This window comes from Colletotrichum gloeosporioides (genome assembly GCF_011800055.1).
Source record: "Colletotrichum gloeosporioides strain Lc1 chromosome Unknown consensus_36, whole genome shotgun sequence".
Taxonomy (NCBI): domain Eukaryota; kingdom Fungi; phylum Ascomycota; class Sordariomycetes; order Glomerellales; family Glomerellaceae; genus Colletotrichum; species Colletotrichum gloeosporioides.
In genome coordinates this window covers 470,829-489,877 of record NW_025544681.1, presented here as the reverse complement: position 1 = coordinate 489,877, position 19,049 = coordinate 470,829, and the positions used below count along the sequence as shown (strand labels likewise).

General features: G+C 57.9%; 4 protein-coding genes across 4 annotated transcripts; 2 read left to right on the top strand and 2 right to left on the bottom strand.

Annotated features, from left to right (window-relative positions):
• Nucleotides 1-915: 915 nt before the first annotated feature.
• On the top strand, nucleotides 916-3,539 carry GCG54_00006047 (uncharacterized protein; the record flags this gene model as incomplete). Its single annotated transcript, XM_045406061.1, has 2 exons — nucleotides 916-1,066; nucleotides 1,126-3,539. 2 exons carry the CDS (start codon nucleotides 916-918, stop codon nucleotides 3,537-3,539), a joined length of 2,565 nt encoding a protein of 854 aa, XP_045265444.1.
• A 929-nt stretch (nucleotides 3,540-4,468) lies between these two features.
• Nucleotides 4,469-6,499, bottom strand: GCG54_00006046 (General alpha-glucoside permease; the record flags this gene model as incomplete). The annotated part of the gene is made up of 1 exon (XM_045406060.1): nucleotides 4,469-6,499. The coding sequence occupies one exon, from the start codon at nucleotides 6,497-6,499 to the stop codon at nucleotides 4,469-4,471; it is 2,031 nt and encodes a 676-aa protein (XP_045265443.1).
• A 2,473-nt stretch (nucleotides 6,500-8,972) lies between these two features.
• Nucleotides 8,973-11,193, top strand: GCG54_00006045 (putative Na(+)/H(+) antiporter C15A10.06; the record flags this gene model as incomplete). The annotated part of the gene is made up of 5 exons (XM_045406059.1): nucleotides 8,973-9,018; nucleotides 9,080-9,109; nucleotides 9,170-9,316; nucleotides 9,378-10,037; nucleotides 10,088-11,193. The coding sequence occupies 5 exons, from the start codon at nucleotides 8,973-8,975 to the stop codon at nucleotides 11,191-11,193; spliced, it is 1,989 nt and encodes a 662-aa protein (XP_045265442.1).
• A 797-nt stretch (nucleotides 11,194-11,990) lies between these two features.
• GCG54_00006044 (Chromatin modification-related protein EAF1) lies at nucleotides 11,991-17,626 on the bottom strand (the record flags this gene model as incomplete). The annotated part of the gene is made up of 4 exons (XM_045406058.1): nucleotides 11,991-13,889; nucleotides 13,947-17,241; nucleotides 17,334-17,519; nucleotides 17,565-17,626. The coding sequence occupies 4 exons, from the start codon at nucleotides 17,624-17,626 to the stop codon at nucleotides 11,991-11,993; spliced, it is 5,442 nt and encodes a 1,813-aa protein (XP_045265441.1).
• Nucleotides 17,627-19,049: the final 1,423 nt, after the last annotated feature.

The window sequence follows — 19,049 nt, the reverse complement described above, 5'->3', positions numbered from 1 at the left end:
ATCAGAAATTCGTATAACGCAGAGAGGGCCGGGCCAGACAGAATGGCCGTTGCCAGCTCACCGCAGACACGTGGCACACCGCCCCGGAGGCGAACGCACCATTTGTGCGTGCCCAGCTGAGGCTGACGGTGTTCGTCGAGAGTCCGCAGCTGCTTCTCGAAGCGAACATCGGACAGCGGTTTTGCACTTTAAAAAGGAGCTGAACCCTGGAAAAAAGAGCATGGTTGCCCAGGACAATACGGACGCTGACGTCTTGGACGGAAACCAGCCTTGGAAAGCTTGGAAGAGCTCGGGCGATCAGTTCGGGCGGTCACGTGCCGATAGGAGCTTTCCAGCCACCGGGACACTAACCCGTTACCCCCAAGTGGCCTATCGATAGGCTGGGCTCCACCACACCCGCTGCCCGTTGCCCGCTGTGGAGCCAGGATTCGGCGCCAAGGGCGACCCGGTTACCCCGCGCAACCACGCTGCAGGTCCGGCTGGGTTGTCAGCGACCACCTGGTGAGCTCACAGACAGGACGAACCCACTCTCTTTTTCTCTTGGAGAAACCTAAGGTAGTCTCTCGTCGCTAAGGTAGTGACACAAGTTTTCGGGTTCATCCTGAAGATTTTCTTTGTTCCCAACCTCCCGACACCTTATCTTTCCCCTGGGGGTAGGGCGCATGTTCTGCTTCAAACATTCCAGCGCAGACGCCAGCACCGAAACTTCCCCCACTTGCACCTCCGGCCGGCTCACTGACCGACTTTCAGGAAACCGCCCAACCCACCCAAACGATAAACGCAACCATTCCTCGGGGTCCCTTTCCTTTTGAGGATCTCGAGAGTCGTCCACGGCAAAGACGCCAAACGGTTTTCCCGTATTCTTCAACACCTCCCACCCGCGTCTGAAGAACTCCTCCGCTCGTTGTCGCCATCATGGCGCCGGCAGAAGGGTTCTCGGCGCCGGGCGTCGCTACCTACGACTCCAACACCATGACGGTCGGCGACGGAACCTGGGATTTTGAGAAGAACACCTTCTTGCTGCCCAACCTCCAAGGTCTCAATTTCGAGACGATGCAGTACAATGGTGAATGCGTCCCGGCCGCGTTTTCGATGATGACACTCCACTAACACAGACCACCATAGGCATGGGCAACCGCTTCTCGACAGTCGCACAGTACCACACCCTCATTCTCGCTCACGGTGTCATGGGAGCCATCGTCTTCCTTGTCATCGTCCCGTTCTCCGTCTTGACGGTTCGATTTTACACAAGAAAGCCCGGTTACGCCGTACCCTACCACGCCCAGCTACAGATCCTGGGAGCGCTCTTGCTTGTCGCCGTGTTCACCTTGGGCTGGTTCGCCGTCGGCCCCGAACGAAGCTGGACGAACCCGCACCACGCCATCGGCCTGGCAATCTTCATCATGTTTCTCCTGCAGATCATCGGCGGCCGGCTCGTGAGGAACATCAGGGGACGCTCGCTCAGAAAGATGTTTCATCGGTGGAGCGGACGGCTCATCGCTCTGCTTGGTCTCATTCAGGTGCCTCTCGGATTGACGCTCTACGGCTCCCCCAAGTACACATTCATCCTCTACTCCCTATGGGTCGCCTTCTTGCTCTTGCTCTATTTCATTCTCAGTTACCGCGCCGAGGGCGATGACCGTGGCCGGGAGACGTACATCAGTGGAGCACGGTCCGAGGGACCAAGCGGCGTGTCTTACGACTCAGAGTACTACAGTGATGTCCACACGGAGAAGACCAAGAGCAACAGATGGGTGGCGCCTCTCGCAGCTGGTGCCACCCTGGCCGCCTTGTTCAGTCGCAAGAAGCACAAGGAGAAGGAAAAGGAGCTCAGCCGGGAGAGATCGCGATCGCGAAGCCGTAGTCGTGGGCCAGAGGTTATCGGTTCCAGACGGGGCTCGCAAAGTTACCTCCCTTCACGCAGAGATTCCGCAAGCTACTTCGAGAGCGAAAAGTACACGGACATCGATTCACGCCGGGATGACAAGAAGAAAGAAGGCGGCGGCTTCATGAAGACGTTGTTCGGAGTAGGTGCTGGTATTGGCGCAGGAAAGCTTCTGTCCGGCCTGATGAAGAAGAAGGAGAAGAGCCGACCGCACGACGAGGAATACTCTGCCGTCTCGACCGAAACTCCTCAACGCCGCCGCCCGAGTCGAAGCTACCCCGCCCAGAGTGAGTTCACCGACTACACGGACTGGACAGAAGACACCCCGCCGCCAGCACGAAGACCCCGCGAGGGTTCCATCCTGCCGCCCCCTGGGAACCCCGTCATGGCTGCTCAAGCTCTCAGCGCCGCCGAGTCTCGCACGAACCGGCCCCCTCACGCCAGGACCAGGTCCCAGTACAGCTTTGAAGATTCCGAGTACTCATCGTATGTGAGCCCGTCTAGACGTAGGGATGAGCCGCCGCCCTCAGGCGGTGCCGGTAAGGGCATCTTGGCTGGTCTGGGCTTGGGATGGTTCGCCAAGAAGATGGCCGACCGCAAGAACAAGAAGGCCGAAGAGCAGAGAATCAGGGACGAGGAAGAGATGAGGTCAGGCGTTTCGGGCTCAAGATACACGGGAGACGGCATGTCCTCCCCGTCCCGCGACAGACGCTCCTCTCGCCGCGCCAGTGGTGGACGCCGCCCGAGACCTCCCATGTCTGCCCTCAGTACAGAGATTACCGAGTTGACCGAATCCTCCGAGCTTGAGCCCCGTCCTTCCGGAATCGGCTACGGAGGGGGCCCCCCGATGCCGCCGTATTCTGCCCGCCCCCCGAGAACGCCTCCAGGTGCAGGTGCCGGCTACCCCGACTCCGTCAGCATGCCTGCGATGCCGCCAGACCCGCAGGGCATCCTCAGCCGCGAGTCCGAGAACGATGTCTACGGATCGCCCAGCGGCCGTCCGCAGCGCCGCGATTCTGCCAAACGCAGGAGGGCTGGCGATGAGGCGGCAGCGGCCGCCGTCGCCTCGGCGAGTGCCCTCGCCGCCAAGGAGGAGCAGCGTCGTCGCGCAGAGTCTGAGCGCTTCGGCCAATCCACGCTGGCGCCCGTCAGCGTCAAGGTCAAGGTCCACGACGACAAGGACCGCAACGTCACGCTGCGCAGGCTGACCGAGGAAGAAGCCGCCGCATCCAAGCGCGACCACCGAAGACGGCGCGGCACGTCGGTGAGCAGTCTCTCCGGCACCGACGTCGGCAGCGGACGCCGCTACCGCCGTGACTCGAGCCAGAGGAGAGCAGAGGCCGCGGCCGAGCAGATGGCCGAGGCAGGTGATGGCCTCCCGCCCCCCAACCCGGCTTTCGCGGCGGGCCGGAAACCCAAGGACTCGGCCTACTACTCTGGACCGACCGGCGGCGCAAACCCCTCTGTCTCTAGCATCGGCAGCGAGCACACGCACGGCACCTGGAGCCAGATGAGCCCCTCGCCCGCCGTGCCGCCGGCCGGCCTGAACCCCACGGGATCCGCCGCGGAAAACAACCGGAGAAGGAGAAGACAGGAGCGAAGACGGAGCAGCACGAGCCGCCCGCCGGCGGGAGGAGTGGACATGTACGACTAGAACGCCGGTCAACAGTGACGGCGACGGCGTTCACGACCGACACGACATTTTGATGTAACACCCCCCGCCCGGGCGGTAAGTATGACGACCACGGTCCCTTTTTGGCATTGGGTTGGCTGCTGTCCCATCTTTGAATCGCGATATTTCAGGGAAGACTGGCACTCCAGCTATGGCGACACGACTGCTTCCTCTTCCCCTTCTCCTTCTTCATGGTTGACGGCACAAAGTACAAAAAAGATTGCATTGGGTCGGGTGTTCCTGCTGTCGCAAGCAGGCCCCGAAAGGAGTTTACGGGTGTGGAATTCTTGTCTCTGTTTCTTTTCTCTCTCGGACTCGTCGCCTCCTTTCCCCTGAGAGGGACGACATCTATCTTATAACGGTTGGAGCATGTCGCGCGATTTTCCCTCCCAAACGACTCTCACGAGTTTTACGGAAACGAAAGCAAGCCTGAGTTTGTGTGTATGTATGAAAGAATACGAACATCTCTCGATGGATGATTGTACGAAAGACAACGCGGGTATTTGTGGATAATTGGAGAGCTCGTCACCATCAAATGATTCCTGTGCAAAATGTGGCTGCAAAAATGTGATTCATAATGGTATGTCGTATTGGCTGCGTGCCTCATCATTCTAAGCAGAACTTGTGCTGCTTCTGTGTATGGTCTACATCTCATGACTCCCGTTACATCATTCTAAGGTGTCTGATGGGGTAAAAAACAAGGAATCCTGCCTTCAGTTTTCCCAGTTGCTCCAAGGCCTCGCGTTGTCATGAAAAAAAGAAAAGATTGGCGGAGCCCTTCCCACCGTCATTCATTGTAGGTATACCCAAAACTCCTTGCATGTTTCCAATGTTCCAAACCAATCAGAGATGCCACCCGCCTGTGACCCCTCCAGTCCCAACGCCTAACGAGTGAAATTGAGCCGAGCAGTCTAGTACTCGGCACCACCAAAACTCTTGTTTCTCGTGAGTGTCGCGCGCTTGATGCTGACGCGCGGGAGCTGCTCGTAGCTCTTGTTGCGGGCATGGCCCGTTCCTGGGCGACTGCGTCCACCGGTGGAATCGCCCTCCTCTGCAGCGACCATGGCGTCCGCGGGCAAGGACGAGCTTTCCTTGATAGCTGCCACAAAAAAGGACGAGACAAGCACGGCGATACCGCCCAGGGCCAGAACTATGGCCATGGAGTGGTCGCCGGGAGTGCCGCGGGGCTTCTGCCAGATCTTGAAGATGATGCTGGAGCCGACAGTAGCAATGATCTGCGGCGCGGCGATGGCCATGTTGTGGATGCCTAGGATGACGCCAGCCTGGTCCGTCTCCTCGCCCTCGCTCAGAACAGATCGGTCGGAGTCGGCAATGGAGTTGAGGGACGGGGAAGCTGGGCCATCTGAGCGCCTGCTTGGGCTCAAGTGTCGTTGTCTGGCACGCAGCACCGCGTCTCGACGGCTAATCTCTGCGCTGATGATGGCCCACGGAGCCCACAGAGTCATAGCCCAAGTGATGCCGACCAGGCCGATCAATGCTGTCGCTGCTTCGACTGTGCGCACGATGACGGTGCAGAACATGGCACCTGCGAAGAGCCACAGCGACATGAACCAAGCTCTCTTGAGCGTGAAGCCTGGGATCTGGAGACGATCTAGGAAAGATGGCTTCTCGCTGTCGAAGTCCTTCGGAGCAGCATCCGTCTCCCCCGGCACGTCGCAGAGGACGGGGTGGCTGTCATAGGTAGGAGCGATAAAGAAGGGCAGGAAGACGTTTGTGGCCAAGCTGACGATAGAGTTGATGAGGAGAGCAAACGTTCCGACTCTCGTTGCCTGCTCGTACAGCTTGTCGAGCTCTTCCGGAGCCATGTGCGGGTTCTTCTCGAGGAAGGGCTCAACGTAGATCTCGCCAATGTACGAAGAGGTATAGAATAGCAAGGGGAAGAAGCCAACCCAAGCGCAGAATTGAACCTGGCAGACTCTCATAACCTGAGGCGGCAGACGCTTGATGGAGGTAAAGATCTTGCCAAAGAATGAAAACGCGCCAGCCTTCCTCTGCGCCGGTGGCCCCTCGAGTCGGGGGTCCCGTTCGTGAATCAATGTTGTGCTTACCAGGATGGTCGACGCCAAGGCGATGCTGGCAATGGCGCAGAGGACCTTGAACTGTGTGTCACCTAAGAACCAGACGTATTTCGGCAAATCGACGTAACCCGCGATATATCCGATGATGTTGCCGAAACCGGTGATGCGACTTGCCATGGCATTGGCCGCCTCCTGTTGGTGAGCAGGTGCGCAGTCCACGATGAAGGCTCGAATGGCGGCCTGCACGGTATTGATGGCGAAATCGAGTACATAGATGCCGACCACGGCGACGCAAATAATGGCGGTCTTGACTCCCTGAGACTCCGGATCGGCTCCAAAAATCCCCAAGAAGCCGCCGACGATTTCCCTCGTCCAAGCCAAGAACATCAGCGACACCATGGTTGCGATGGCCCCGCCGACCATAAATGGTTTCCGCTTTCCCCACGGCAGTCGGCAGTTGTCGCTCAGCATGCCGACATAGGGCTGAACCAACGTACCGGTAAGCGGACCTGCAATCCACACCAAGGCCATCAACGACTTGCTGAGGCCAAGAGAGAGCAAATATGGTGATCCATTAGACAGCTCGACGGACCATGCGATCTGCAGACCGCCGATGCTGATGGTCAGGAGGATAAGGTACCACACGCTCTTTGTCTGCTGCAAGTCGTCCTGCTCCCCCGTGACCGTGTTACCGTCGGTGAAACCATCGTCGTCGCTGCTCGGAGACAGAAGCGGAGATCGTTCGCTGACGATTCCCTTGTCACGCCCAGTCGAGCCGTTCCGAGCTGTGCTGCCGGACAAGGTGCGAGTCTGAGTGCTGTTCGTCTTGGACGGGGGGTTGCTCTGATCAATGTTGGGCAAAGGTCGCCCCCTTCTAGGGGATTGAGCTTTTTTGGAAGTCATGTTGGGCGGACAGATATCGGAGTGAAGCTATTCAGTTCGGACCAGGCCCACTAGCGGGGCATCGAAGGTCGGTTTGTGTCAACTCGAGGGGTTCGTTTCGAATGCCAGAGACAGATCGGTGGGTTCGTTGACTGCGTTAGTCAATGATAGGCCGTGAAAGAGTATTTAAACAGCGGGTTCGATGGTTCGCGAGAGTGGGAAAGGGAACCGACGTGGCCAAGTCAGGCAGAAAGACGTTGTGCCGTCACGCGGTCAAGTAGGAGGATGCCACGAGACCCCTCGGGCTGGCTGGCAGGTACGGACGGGAGAGCCGATTTCTGACGATGACAGTTCTGGCAGCAGAGGGCTGCGTCATTCGCTGGATGCAAACTGCGCCCTGGCGGAATGACCAACTAAAAATGTAGGCCGGTTCCTGATTCGAGCCCAGGATATGCGGTTGAGCCTGGCACGGGCGAATTAGAGGCGGTACCGCGGATCGAGATGGTGTGCCAGGGTTGCGCCAGAGTGTCTGCCACAGGGGGAACCGGGTGGGTAAAAGCTGGAGGCTTGACAGAAGCGGATGCGGGAGAGCGGCAGCCAGAACCGGCGTCGGGTTCGACTGGCACTGGCGGAATTCGATGTAAGGGGTGGAAGCGTGCTGCGTGCGACGTGCAGCTGAGTGGTGCAAAGCCGAGGGAGAGCCGTCATGCAGCTGTTGGGCCGGGCTGATGGGGGTCTTGAGCCGTCCGCCTTCGTGGATCGCGACTGTGTCTTTGCTGGTTAGGCCGGCTGGATACACACGTGTTGGCGATGCGAGCGCAGCTAGTCGGTTGGATCGGTCGTCGGTGGGCTGTTTCGAGACACGCGACCCTGACTGAGCTGAGGTCAAGAGTGGGAAGGGTCTTTGTATTTATTTGCTGGAGCCGGGAGGTAGTCACGGCGCAACTCCGTGGCGGGACCGATGGAAGCTTCCACTGGGTGGCAGAACAAGGCGGGTGTTCCGAGAGAGAGAGGGGCTTGGAAGCTGGGGGACAAGCGGCAGCTGGTTACGATGGCATCGCACAGCGAGCGATAGACACCTTGCTTGCCTGCTGCCGGGGCATGATGCCCGGGGTACCCCCGCAAAACAGTACGTCATGGCTGTAGCTCCCTTCTTCCGCCCCCGTTGTCACCGCCGTCTGCCACCTCAGACTCCAAAACGCGTACCACATTGTCTCTCGCAGTCTGCGCAACATGTCTCCTCTTACGGGCCGCGACAAACAGATGCTATTCATGGCCCCCGGGTTTACGTACAATCATCAAGTCAGCGCGGCCCCGTGTGTCAGCATGGCCTTCCTCGTTCGGCTGGGCGCTGCGAAATAAACATCTTCAAGCAAGGTACGGTAGGGCAGGGCACAATCTCACCTCGGCTTCAGCCAGAGTCGCTTTCGTGTGGTGGAACAGCAGCAACCCCCCGGCTGACGGTGCCATCCGCCCGGCTATTCGTACTCACACTGAGAGAATCCTCACGAGGATCTGGTCAAGTGTCACCCCAGGCTGCCCAACAACTCTTCCGCACTCCCAACCGCTCTCCCCAGGTGTCAGATGTCTTACCGCAGTGTGTGCCAACCTCGACACCCTCAGCGAACTGGTCGTCTTCTCCAGGTTTCCAGGCTCCCAACCGCTGCGCTGGGGAAAAGAATGGGTACCTCTTGCTGCTTGGTGCTTGGTTCCCAGCGTCTCGTCGCAGCTGCACCCGCCCGCCCACAGTTGCCCGCGATCTAAGGTACCTAGACCCGTTGGGGGTCGAGTGTGGGCATGGGGAAGACACGTGCCATGTCATTATGAAATCATCTGTGGGAGATGCAATAAACGAAGCCCATTCACGCATGGCCATCACCTAAGCGAGCCTATCGACTTATCAGGAGTCCCTTGCGTCCAGACGACCGGGCTAACCAACTCTGGGACGTTCGAAGCTCAAACACTGGGCCTCCAGTACCGGTACTTCAAGATCGACGCTTGGCGGCCGCTGTTCCGTCCAAAAGGCACTGACACCTGCCCGCCCCCAATTGTAGCTCTACCACCCCGCCGCGACTACGCAACGTCAAACATCCACGGCCAATCAGCGGACGGATACAGAGCCACCGCGGTGCATTGTTGCAGCCTCCGAGAAGTGGCTGGCTCCCGTCCGTCTGTCTTGCTATTGCATTGCTGCACCTACCGACCTTACCTGCGCCTGCATCTCGAGTGGACACCTTTGCGAATGCCATCTCGACCTTGAGGCCTGGCGAAATCGATACATTGCGCCCTCTCGTCGCCGCCTCACACGACTCCGCGGCGGACGATCCCTCGACACCTGCGACGCCTGTCGAGCTGGCTTGTTCATGATCGCCATCCGCAACCCTCGGAGCTCATGTGCGACCCGCCGGTCAGCCTGCTTCCCTCTTGATTCTGGATCTTACTCTGTCACCAACCCGTGAGCGCCGCAATTACCGCACCGAACCTCTCGTTCAACATGTTTTCTACCTCCGATCTCGCAGGAACGGCCCTGCGCATCGTCCGTACGTTGCCATGGCACAGCCATCCACCTCCAGAGAGAACGCGCAAACTGACGATCCTCAGAACGTGCGGCCGAAGAAGGCGATCCCGAAAGTACGCTGCCGAAGCTGCCCATCTCCCGCCCTGCCGACTGCGACTGACTATAAACTCCAGGTTCTGATGGCTCTCAGAAGGAAATCTTCGCCGCATGGGCGCTCTTCATTTCCATTATGCTGCTCATTATCGCGTTCCTCACAAGCTACTTTCTCCAAGAGAGGAAGATTGAAGCGGTCCACGAAACCGTCATTTCCATCTTTGCCGGTTTGTCGCCTTCTCTCTATGCGCAGCCTGTATCTCGAGATGATCTGACCTTAGCTTCTAGGTATGACTGTCGGACTCCTCCTACTCGTGACCTCTGGCGACTCGATTCGAAACCTCATCAGCTTCGATTACCAAATCTTTTTCAACCTATTGCTGCCTCCAATTATCCTGGCGTCGGGATACGAACTACACCAAGCCAACTTCTTCCGGAACATGGGCACGATCTTGACATTCGCTTTTGCCGGAACGTTCCTGTCGGCGGTGGTCATTGGTCTCATACTGTGGCTCTACGCGCTCACCGGCGTCGAGTCCATCAGCATGTCATTTGTCGACGCTATCTCTGTGGGAGCTACCCTGTCAGCCACTGACCCTGTGACCATCTTGGCCATCTTCAACTCGTACAAGGTCGATCCGAAGCTCTATACCATCATCTTTGGCGAGTCAATCTTGAATGATGCTATTGCCATTGTCATCTTCGAGACGGCGCAAAAGTACAAAAAGGGTGACGCCTCTAAGCTGGGCTTATTAAGCTTCTTCGAGGGTATCGGCATCTTCTTGATTGTCTTCTTCGGCAGCATGTTGATCGGCGTTCTCGTCGGTGTTATGACGGCACTGCTTCTGAAGCTTACCTACATCCGCCGCTACCCCAAGACAGAGAGCTGTCTGGTTGTTCTGATTGCCTATGCCACGTACTTCTTCTCTCACGGCATCCACATGTCTGGTAAGTTGACCCGACGGCTGCAATCTCTTTCTGGCGCTGACCCTCTGTAGGTATCGTGTCTCTGCTGTTTTGCGGTATCACGCTGAAGCATTACGCCTACTTCAACATGTCGAGGCGGACGCAGCTCACCACCAAGTTCATTTTCCAGATCCTGGCACAGCTGTCAGAGAACTTTATCTTCATCTACCTCGGCCTTGCCCTGTTCACAGATAATGCGCTGCAGTTCCGACCTCTGCTCATCATCATTACCGTCGCAGCAGTCTGCGCTGCACGATGGGTCGCCGTGTTCCCGCTGTCCCGCGCCATCAACTGGGTCATCCGTTACAGGGCTCAGCGCAGGGGCGGAGATGTCAGCGATGAGCTTCCGTACAACTACCAGGCCATGCTCTTCTGGGCCGGTCTCCGCGGTGCTGTCGGAGTGGCTCTAGCAGCGCTGCTCACGGGCGAGAACTCCTACGCGCTCAAAGCCACCGTCCTGGTTGTCGTCGTGCTCACTGTCATCATCTTTGGCGGTACAACGGCGCGCATGTTGGAAATCCTCGGTATCCGCACGGGCGTTGTCGACGAGATTGACAGCGATGACGAGTTCGACATTGAGTCGTTCGGAGGTAACTATTACAAGCGCTCCGGCGGCATCGGCTTCACTCCCGGGCGACGGAACGGCAGCATGTCGCTGGACAACATCGCCTCACGCAACGGCACCCGCCCGGGCGCTGGCTCGGAACGCGGTAGCTACGTTTCCGGCCATCACTCGCCGAACCCCATCAAGCGAGGCACAAGCCTCAGCCGCAAGAACTCTGAGGCGGAGCGGGGCGACCTGCTGAACCGCAGCGGTAACACGACAGACTCGGATCTGGGAAGCGACATTGACACGTCGGATCTCCCGCCTCCTGCCCGTCGCGAACCCCGGAGGACGAGTCCGTCGATGCTCACCCCCGGCGCATCGAACTCGGCAACTTCATCCGCCATCCTGCAAGCCGAGCCCTCACCTGCAGCGCATCACGTCTCTGCGACATCAGCCATCAGGCAGCTGTTCAGCGCCGAGGATCCTGCGGGTCTGTTCCGGCAGCTGGACGAGGACTTTATCAAGCCCAAGCTGTTGCTCGACGGCGGCAACAACAACAATCATCGCGGGAACGGGTCTGGGCCTGCTTAGACGCGGCTCGCATGTAGCGGTTCTCGTTTCAATCTGTCTAAACGTCATTTCAGTGGTTTGTTTGCTTTCATCTCTTCGGAGACGGGTTTGTTGCACTTCCAGCGGCACTGGGAGAGTGGGCATCAAGTGGCGTTAGGCGTAACTATAGAGCGAGGTCTCGCATGAGGCCTGGGTTTCCGTATCATAGTACCCATGAAGAAATGTCGTTTCCTAATGCTATCCAACTCATTTTTGTGACATGCAGTTTTTGACGTGATTTGGATGTCCGGTGCGAGATTACATGAGCAAGCCTGCATCAACAGCACAGGTTCACATGCGGTAATAATGACGGATATGTAGGAGTGGCTTTCTTCTTTTTTTCATTTCGTCTTTCCTCATCAGGCAGCCTGTCTAAGAAGCAATGCTGCCCTCCCGTCTCGTCTTCGCATTACAAGAGGTTATATACAACCTTGTGGATTCTTTCGCCTCCGCTGCCAGTAAGAATTTCGCAATACTCCTTTTATCTATGTACACGACGTCTGCTCGCGCCGCCGGCCTTTCCTTTCTGTGTCGTTTCGCCGCATCAGAGTGCTGGCTTGGGTGACTAGGAGGCGGACGGCGCGACGACACTGCGAAGATGCCCTTGTTTCTTCCCCAAAGGACATGCAATCCGCGCTTCCCGCGGCACCAGTTATCTTGTATCGTCCCCTGTCGCAATGTCCGGGCACTCATCGCTGCACCCTGAACACATGTCCGACTTGTGAGTTGTATGGGATATCATCGCGTTTAATAAGATGCCTCGTCTTCGCTACCTCGGCCTATGTTGACGGCGCAGCAGACGGTGTAGCGCTTCCGCTTGCTTGGCGCTCCGGCTGAGTTGGTTGAGGGGTCACCTGCTGTGTTGCTTGCGGGGTTGCCTGCTTCGTTGCCTGCTGCTGAGCAGGTGATTGAGCTGGCGGCTGAGCAGACTTTTGAACTTGTTGTTGAGCTGGCTGCTGGGCTGGCTGCTGGGCTGGCTGCTGAACCGTTTGCTGCGTTTGTTGCGGTGGCTGCTGAATCTGCTTGGCCTGTTGAGACGCCTGAGGCGGTTGCGGCGGCTGCGGCGGCTTAACCTGCTGAGCTTGCGGGGTCTGCGGAGTCGGCGGTGGCTGCGAAGGTTGCTTGCTTGGCTGGTTCTGCTGTGCATGCTGAGCTTGCTGTGCCTGGGCCTGGGCACGCTGTTGGGCTTGCTGCGCTTGCTGCGCACGTTGGGCCTGCTGAGCTTGTTGCAACTGCTGGGCCGTGTGTTGTTGATGCGGTGTCTGCTGTTGTTGTGGCTGAGGCTGGTTCGGGGGTTGAGGAGTAGACTGCGGCCGAGGAGTTGACTGAGGTCGAGGTGTGGGCGTAGGTTGAGATTGTGGTGTGGATTGAGGTCGTGGTGTAGGCTGAGGTTGAGGTGTGGAATGAGACTGAGATGTAGCGCGGGAATGAGCCTGATGTTGCTGTTGAGCATGATGTTGTTGCTGAGCATGCTGCTGGTGATGCTGGGCGTGTTGCTGCTGTTGGAGGTGTGCTTGTTGCTGAGCGTGTTGTTGCTGTTGAGGGTGGTGTTGCGCCTGTTGTTGCTGGCCATGGTGCTGGTGTGCCGGCTGGTGCTGACCGTTCTGCTGACCATTAGGCTGGCCGGAATTTGCAGCAGCCTGCGCCGCTTGTTGTTGCTGTTGCTGCTGTCTGAGAAGTGCAGCATACTGGTGCGGGCTTGTTGAGGCTGCTATGCCGTTAGCCATACCAGGGGAAGAAGCGCCTCCACCACCGGCGGCAGCGTTCATAGCGCTCTGCGACATTGTCGTTCGCTGGGCAATCATCAACCGCGTGAGGTGATCCGTAGCTGCTTGGCGAGCCTGCTGTTCCGTCAAGTTGGGATTCTTGGCCTGAAACTGGGCCTGGATTGCGTTGAGCTGCAACTGGATATTGGGCGGCATCTGCGGGCGAGGCGAGCCAGAAGTACCATTGGGCATGTGGAGACCACCTGCGGGAGGCGTGGACATTCCGCCGCCGTTAGCGGCGTTGAAGGAGGCCATCATTGCTTGGGCGTTCGCAAGGAGATGCTGCTGAGGTACACCGTTGACGCCATTGGTACCATTAACGCCATTGACGGTAGCAGGGCGCATGTTCGGCGGGGAGTGGGACTGCGAAGCCGGCGTGCCCTGGTGCATCTGCTGTTGACCCTGTTGCGCTTGCTGACCTTGCTGCTGTTGCGCCTGCTGCTGCTGTTGTTGATGAGGCTGTTGGACTTGTTGCTGCTGCGCCTGCTGCATGTGGGCGACGGCTTGACGCTGCTGGTCCGAGATGCGACGGGCTTGAAGCAGCAGGTTGACATTAACTTCCGGCTGGGGATTTGGCATTGGCATCCTGTGCTGTTGCTGGGCTTGCATCGCAGCTTGAATCTGCGCCTGCGGCACTCCGTTCATCTGCATCGGCGGCACAAGACCGCCCATCTGAGCAGGTGCGCCGCCCATGTTGGCTGTCGGAGCCTGCATCGGCATGCGGCCACGGCCCTGGCCTGGAACGGCAAGCTGGTTCGGCATATTAGGGCGAGCCAAGTTACCATTGACCTGGGCAGCGGCGGCCACGGCTGCGGCAGCCGCACCGTTCGCCTGCATCTGAGCAGCGCCGGGAGTGGTCGCCATCTGGGCAGCAGCTTGGCCTTGCTGGGCACGTTGTGCTTGTAAGGCCATCTGAGTAGAATCTGTGTTAGTAGGTACGATACCCTCGGGATTTCGCACAGGACGTACCCTTCGCTGAGTTTCTTGTCGCTGGTGGAACTGGGCCACCTTCTCAGCGAGTTGTTGGTCACGCTCCCACCTCATCAAGCTGTAGTCCCTCGGCGTCTTGACTGGTCCTCGCGGCTGGGCCGACTCGTTGGCTTTGCGCATGGCTGCCATCTGAGAAGCATGCTGCTGCTTCTGAGCCGCCGTCTCCCGCTTCTTGGCCAACTTTCTCATCGCGTCAATCAGCGTCAAGTGCTTCTGGTTGCGTCTTCGCTCCACTCTAAGCGGTGTGGACGGTCTACGCCTAGCAATCGGTGTCGCCGGTGTGGTTGCGCCAGCTGGTTGTTGTTGTGATTGCGGCTGCTGCTGCTGCTGCTGTTGTTGTTGCTGCTGTTGCTGCTGCTGCTGCTGCTGCTGCGCCGCAAGCTGGTTCTGTTGCATGATCACCCGGTTTGCCGCATCGATCCTGTTCTGGTATGCTTTGAAGTACTGCGTCTTTTGCATGTCCGTTGGCAGGCCCTCCAGATTGATCCAGCGCTCGAAGCACTCCCACGGCGTTCGACGCTCGGCACCAGAGGCGAACACAGATCTCGTCGTGAGCAAGCTGGAGATGAGCGACCAGTTGTACGAATACTCGCGGACAAGTCCACGCAACTCGTCATCTTCGGAAAGAGTCCATTGTGAAGGGCTGCGGCTCTCGTAGAAGTTTTGCATCGGCATCTGATATTCCGCAGGAGGGCGGAACTGGTGGCCGGCGTGAAGACGGTCTCTAATCGGCTTCATATCGGGGTTGAACAGAGCCACGTCCGTGTTTTGCGGCGGCAGCTTCATCCTCTTGGCAGGCTGAGATCCAAACACGACCTTCTCGTCGTCGTCATCCTCCTCTTCTTCGTACTGGAAGCGGCTGCGTTTTCTCGGAGGTCCGTCCGTCGAAAGCTTCATTTCACCCTCAACATACTTGCTTAGAGGAAGTGCAGGCCGGCGCCAGTGAGCATCGGGGTCGAACTCGGGGCCGGTGAAATCGAACGAAGGGACCTTGAGCGGTGCACCGTACATCGGCAGCTCCTGCAGCAGCTGATCTGCCGTCGGCGAGTTTCGCAGCTCGAACACGACATCATCGTCTTCGAGTGCGAAAATCGCCGACGGTGCAACAGTCTCCAGGACCTCCTCGCGCAACTCATCCACGTGCTCAGGAGAATCCGAGTCGCCGGACGGTATCAGCTCGGGGGTGGGCTGAGCGTCGACCGCGTCCATGGAGGTGTCTGCCATCGACATGTCTGTCTCCGCCTCGGCTGATTGTGGCTTGGGGGGGATGAAGGCAGGAATCTGGAGCTCCTTGCGTTCTTCTGCACTTGACGTAACCCACTCAGCGCACGCCTGCGCCAGGTTACGCGCGACCGCCATCTTCCACTTGCGTTCCTCCCGGAAATCTGTCCTCATCCACTTCATCTCTTGAAGCAAGACGTCCCAATGAGACTCGGGGCGTACAGGCTCAGCACATCGCTTTGGTTGACGCAGAGACCACTTGTCGTGCTGTTGAAGATGATAGACCCGCCGCAGCACACGGCATGCCTGGTTGTCCTGAATTGCCACGTAAGCATCGGGAGTCGACACCGTCTTGTGAGACTGATTAAGAATAACTTCGATCGGTTTCATCCACTTGCTAGTTTGAGTGAAGCCCTGCACGAAGAGTGGCGTAAAGTAATCGTCCGTTGGCAGAAAACTCTGTTTTTGCTGTGAAGGCACCACAGACTTGTCGGCTGAGCGTTTTGTTGACTTTCCGAAGACGACCGCTGAGGGCGTGTTCTTGGCCTTGTCCTTCTTCTTGCTGGCGAATGTCTTTGATCTGACCGTTGGTGATTGCGGAGCAAGCGTAACCGGAGTAAGCTGGCTGGGTGGTACATTATCGGTGCCGGCAGTGTCGACAGGTTCCGGCCGCGATTCTCCCAAGATCTCTGATACCGACTTCTGCCGCATAGCGCCGGACGCCGTTCGTGTGACAGCACGTTCAGGATCTTGCGAGACATTGGCGAGGTTTTGTGGTTGCGGGGTTGCAGATTTTGCCGGTGTGGGCTCGGGGCGACCTTCTTGTCCATTTGAGACTGAAACCTTATCCTCAGGGTTAGAAGCTGGCTCATCCACATCCATCTGGTCGTCACTCGAAACTTGTTCTTGACTATCCGGAACCTCTTTGGCTGCCGGTCCCGTGATCGGTTCGACCGTTGTGGCGAGAGCATCCTCAACGGTCTCAGGTGCTGACGGCTTATCAGCCACTGGTTCAGGGGCCTTCACCTCAGGCTCTGGTACCACGAGGGTGGACGCAGGTGGGGGCGTAGGTGCCTTTTTCGGAGTTTGAACTACTGGTGCCGAAGGAGTGGTGTCCATTGCCATGGATTCCTGCAAAAGTTGGGCCTCCGGTCCATCAGGAATCCGATCCGCATCTGCCAGAGGTGACGTCTCTGTCGTCTTCGGTTCCTCTTCAGCCTTGTCCTCCGTCTCTGCCTCATCCCTGGGCTCCATACGCTCGACATAATGGGGCCCTTCGTTGTCAGGGCTGGTATCCGTCGAGGCATCATGAACTGCTGGGGTGGCTGCTGTCTGGGTTGTCGACCCCGGTGACGAGAGGGCATCCACAGCCCGCGCGGTGTCCGGCGGCAGCTTGACAGCCAGGGGAACCGTATCCTCCGTCTTCTTGGGTCCCTGCTGGGCGGGCGGTTGTGGTGCTGGAGACTGAGGAACTGGTAAATCCGTCGACGTTTTGGGCGCATCAACAGGCGACGCAGACTCGACCTCCTTCGACGTGGATTTCGGCTCGTCCCTTACAGGCAACGGGGCGGCCTTCGACGTGGATTTCGGCTCGTCCCTTACAGGCGACGGGGCGGCCTTCTCCGAGTTGTCGCCATCCACCGGATCACTAGCATCCTGACGCGACGCATGAGAAGGGTCCTTGGATACAACAGCCGGCGGGGCTGGCGGAGGTGTCGGAGCGGCGGTAGCAGGCGGCTTTACAGCTTCGGGTCGATTTGAAGTTGGGATCGCTGAGACGGGAGTCGGAGGCTTTGGTGGCAGAGCAGCAAGGCCGGTTGGTGGTCGAATGGACGGGGGAACGCCATTCGATTCGGTGGGCGCAGCCGGAGGCTGCTGTTGCGACGGCGCGGGGATGGGTTTCGCTTGCGGTTCGGCGACAGCAGCTTGCTTCGGTGGAGGAGTAGGCTCGGCATCTGGTGCGAAGAGGCCAGATGTGTCGAGGGAGTTTTTCAAGACATCGTAGCGCAGTTGAGGTCGTTGGGGAATAGCCAGCTCATTCAGCTTCCGTCCTCTGTAAGTCGTGTTAGCGACGGTTTAATGGCGAACAGAGCAAAACGCGACCAAATTAATTCAAAAAAGCGCGGCAGGGTAGGCCGGACGTACTGGGAAATATCGCTGCTTTGCAAGAACTGATTTTCGGCTGTTGTGAAGGGTGGCGCGTCGGGCTTTGCAAAAGCGTTTGTGGGGAGTGCATCGCCATCGGTCGCGACAGCAAAGAGCTGGCGAAGCTTCCGCTTTCTCGACGTTACAATTGAACTAAAAATTATCAACACCTCGAATTTGGTATCGCTGGAATCGGAAGAGCGAGATCTATCGACTGGAATAGTTACTCACTTAAATTCATCGCGTTTAGATCGCAAAAGCCTGGAGCGGTCGGCAGGCCCGACCTCAGTCATGTCATGAGCTGCCGCGACATCCGTTTTGGGCAAAAACGGAATGTCGACGATATTTTTTGGGATTCGCAGAGATGGAATCAGCGATCGCAGGTGATGAAAGTGGTGGTGGCGGGTTGTGACAATTGATCGCGATTGAAGTTCGTCGTGGAGGCGTGGAGGCTCGACCAGAATTTTGTCGGTCTACAGGCGCTGAACGAGTAGGTGATTCTGGAAGTCACAGGCCAGGCTGGCGGTGCTAGATTGGGCGGGAGAGAGATTGATGGACCAAGGAAAAAATGTTATCGCTACCATGGGGAAGCGGAGAAGACACTGTGCGCGCCAGTTTGCGCTTACCATCAACGCGTGCAGATCCCGGTGATGGCGAGATGGACGACCGGGGCCAAAAGGAGAAGCGGCACAGTGCCAGGTTCTAATCTCTTATGCGATAACCCTCTCCAATGGGGACGCCTGGACCGGACCCTCCAGGCTTTTGGCGCGCACGAAGACTGTTGAGAGAGAAAGTGACCACCCCCGGGGAATACTGGAGGTATTCCATCAGTGCCTCTGGGCTTTCTCCAGCGCGCTCAGTCCAAGTGCAGCGCCGACACACGCTCGTTCCTTTTCTTCCTTTTTGCCCTCTCCCTCTTTTTTCCCCTTCTCTGCCGTCAAGGCAGGTATGATGTATCGGTACATGTCTTAGTTTAGTAGACAGGCGCCTCCAAACGACCCTGTGAAGTATCTACCAGTCATGATGGAGGAGGTTGTCTGCTTGATTCAGGGTTCGCGTCTGCAAGTGCTGCATTCGTCTAGACCAACCCGATTCCTGTGTGGCCTGGCATCCAATCTCATTAGCATCCCTGGCCCCATTCACATTCCTCAGGTGCAAGCGGCCGTCGCTTCCTGCATGGGATTTTGCAGTTCCATGTTCGTGTGAAAATCTGGATCTCACTTGATTTCCTCTTGGCCGTATTCCTGGTTGTTGGGCCAAAGCCTGCCCGGCCATGCTGTGGACGTTTCTTCAAGGCGGCAGCCTCACAATCATGCGCCACGCCTGCAATTGGCAGGACTAATAAAAACCTTCCCTCCTCAGGCTGGTTTTCTCCAGCCTCAGAACAGGCTTCAGATTCCGATGGTCCTGTGAGTTTGCGCTCACCCTCCACGACGGCCCGATGACAAACATGGCTTCTGCCTGGGAATCGTCCGGCTGGCCGCTTAGCCATTATGCGATGACAATCGGGCAGGGAGCGACCGTGGCAAACGAACGCATAATGGAACACGCCAACGACGCCCAGGGCAAGGCAGTTTGCAACCTCACTCGAGGAGCCAGAACCCCGGTATGGCTGTTGGTGTGTGGGTGTGGGTGTGCTTGTGATGAGACGAATTGCAACGGAGCTGAAATCGCTTGATTCGCCTGCCTGCGCCCTGGAAGTCCGCTTAAGCAACC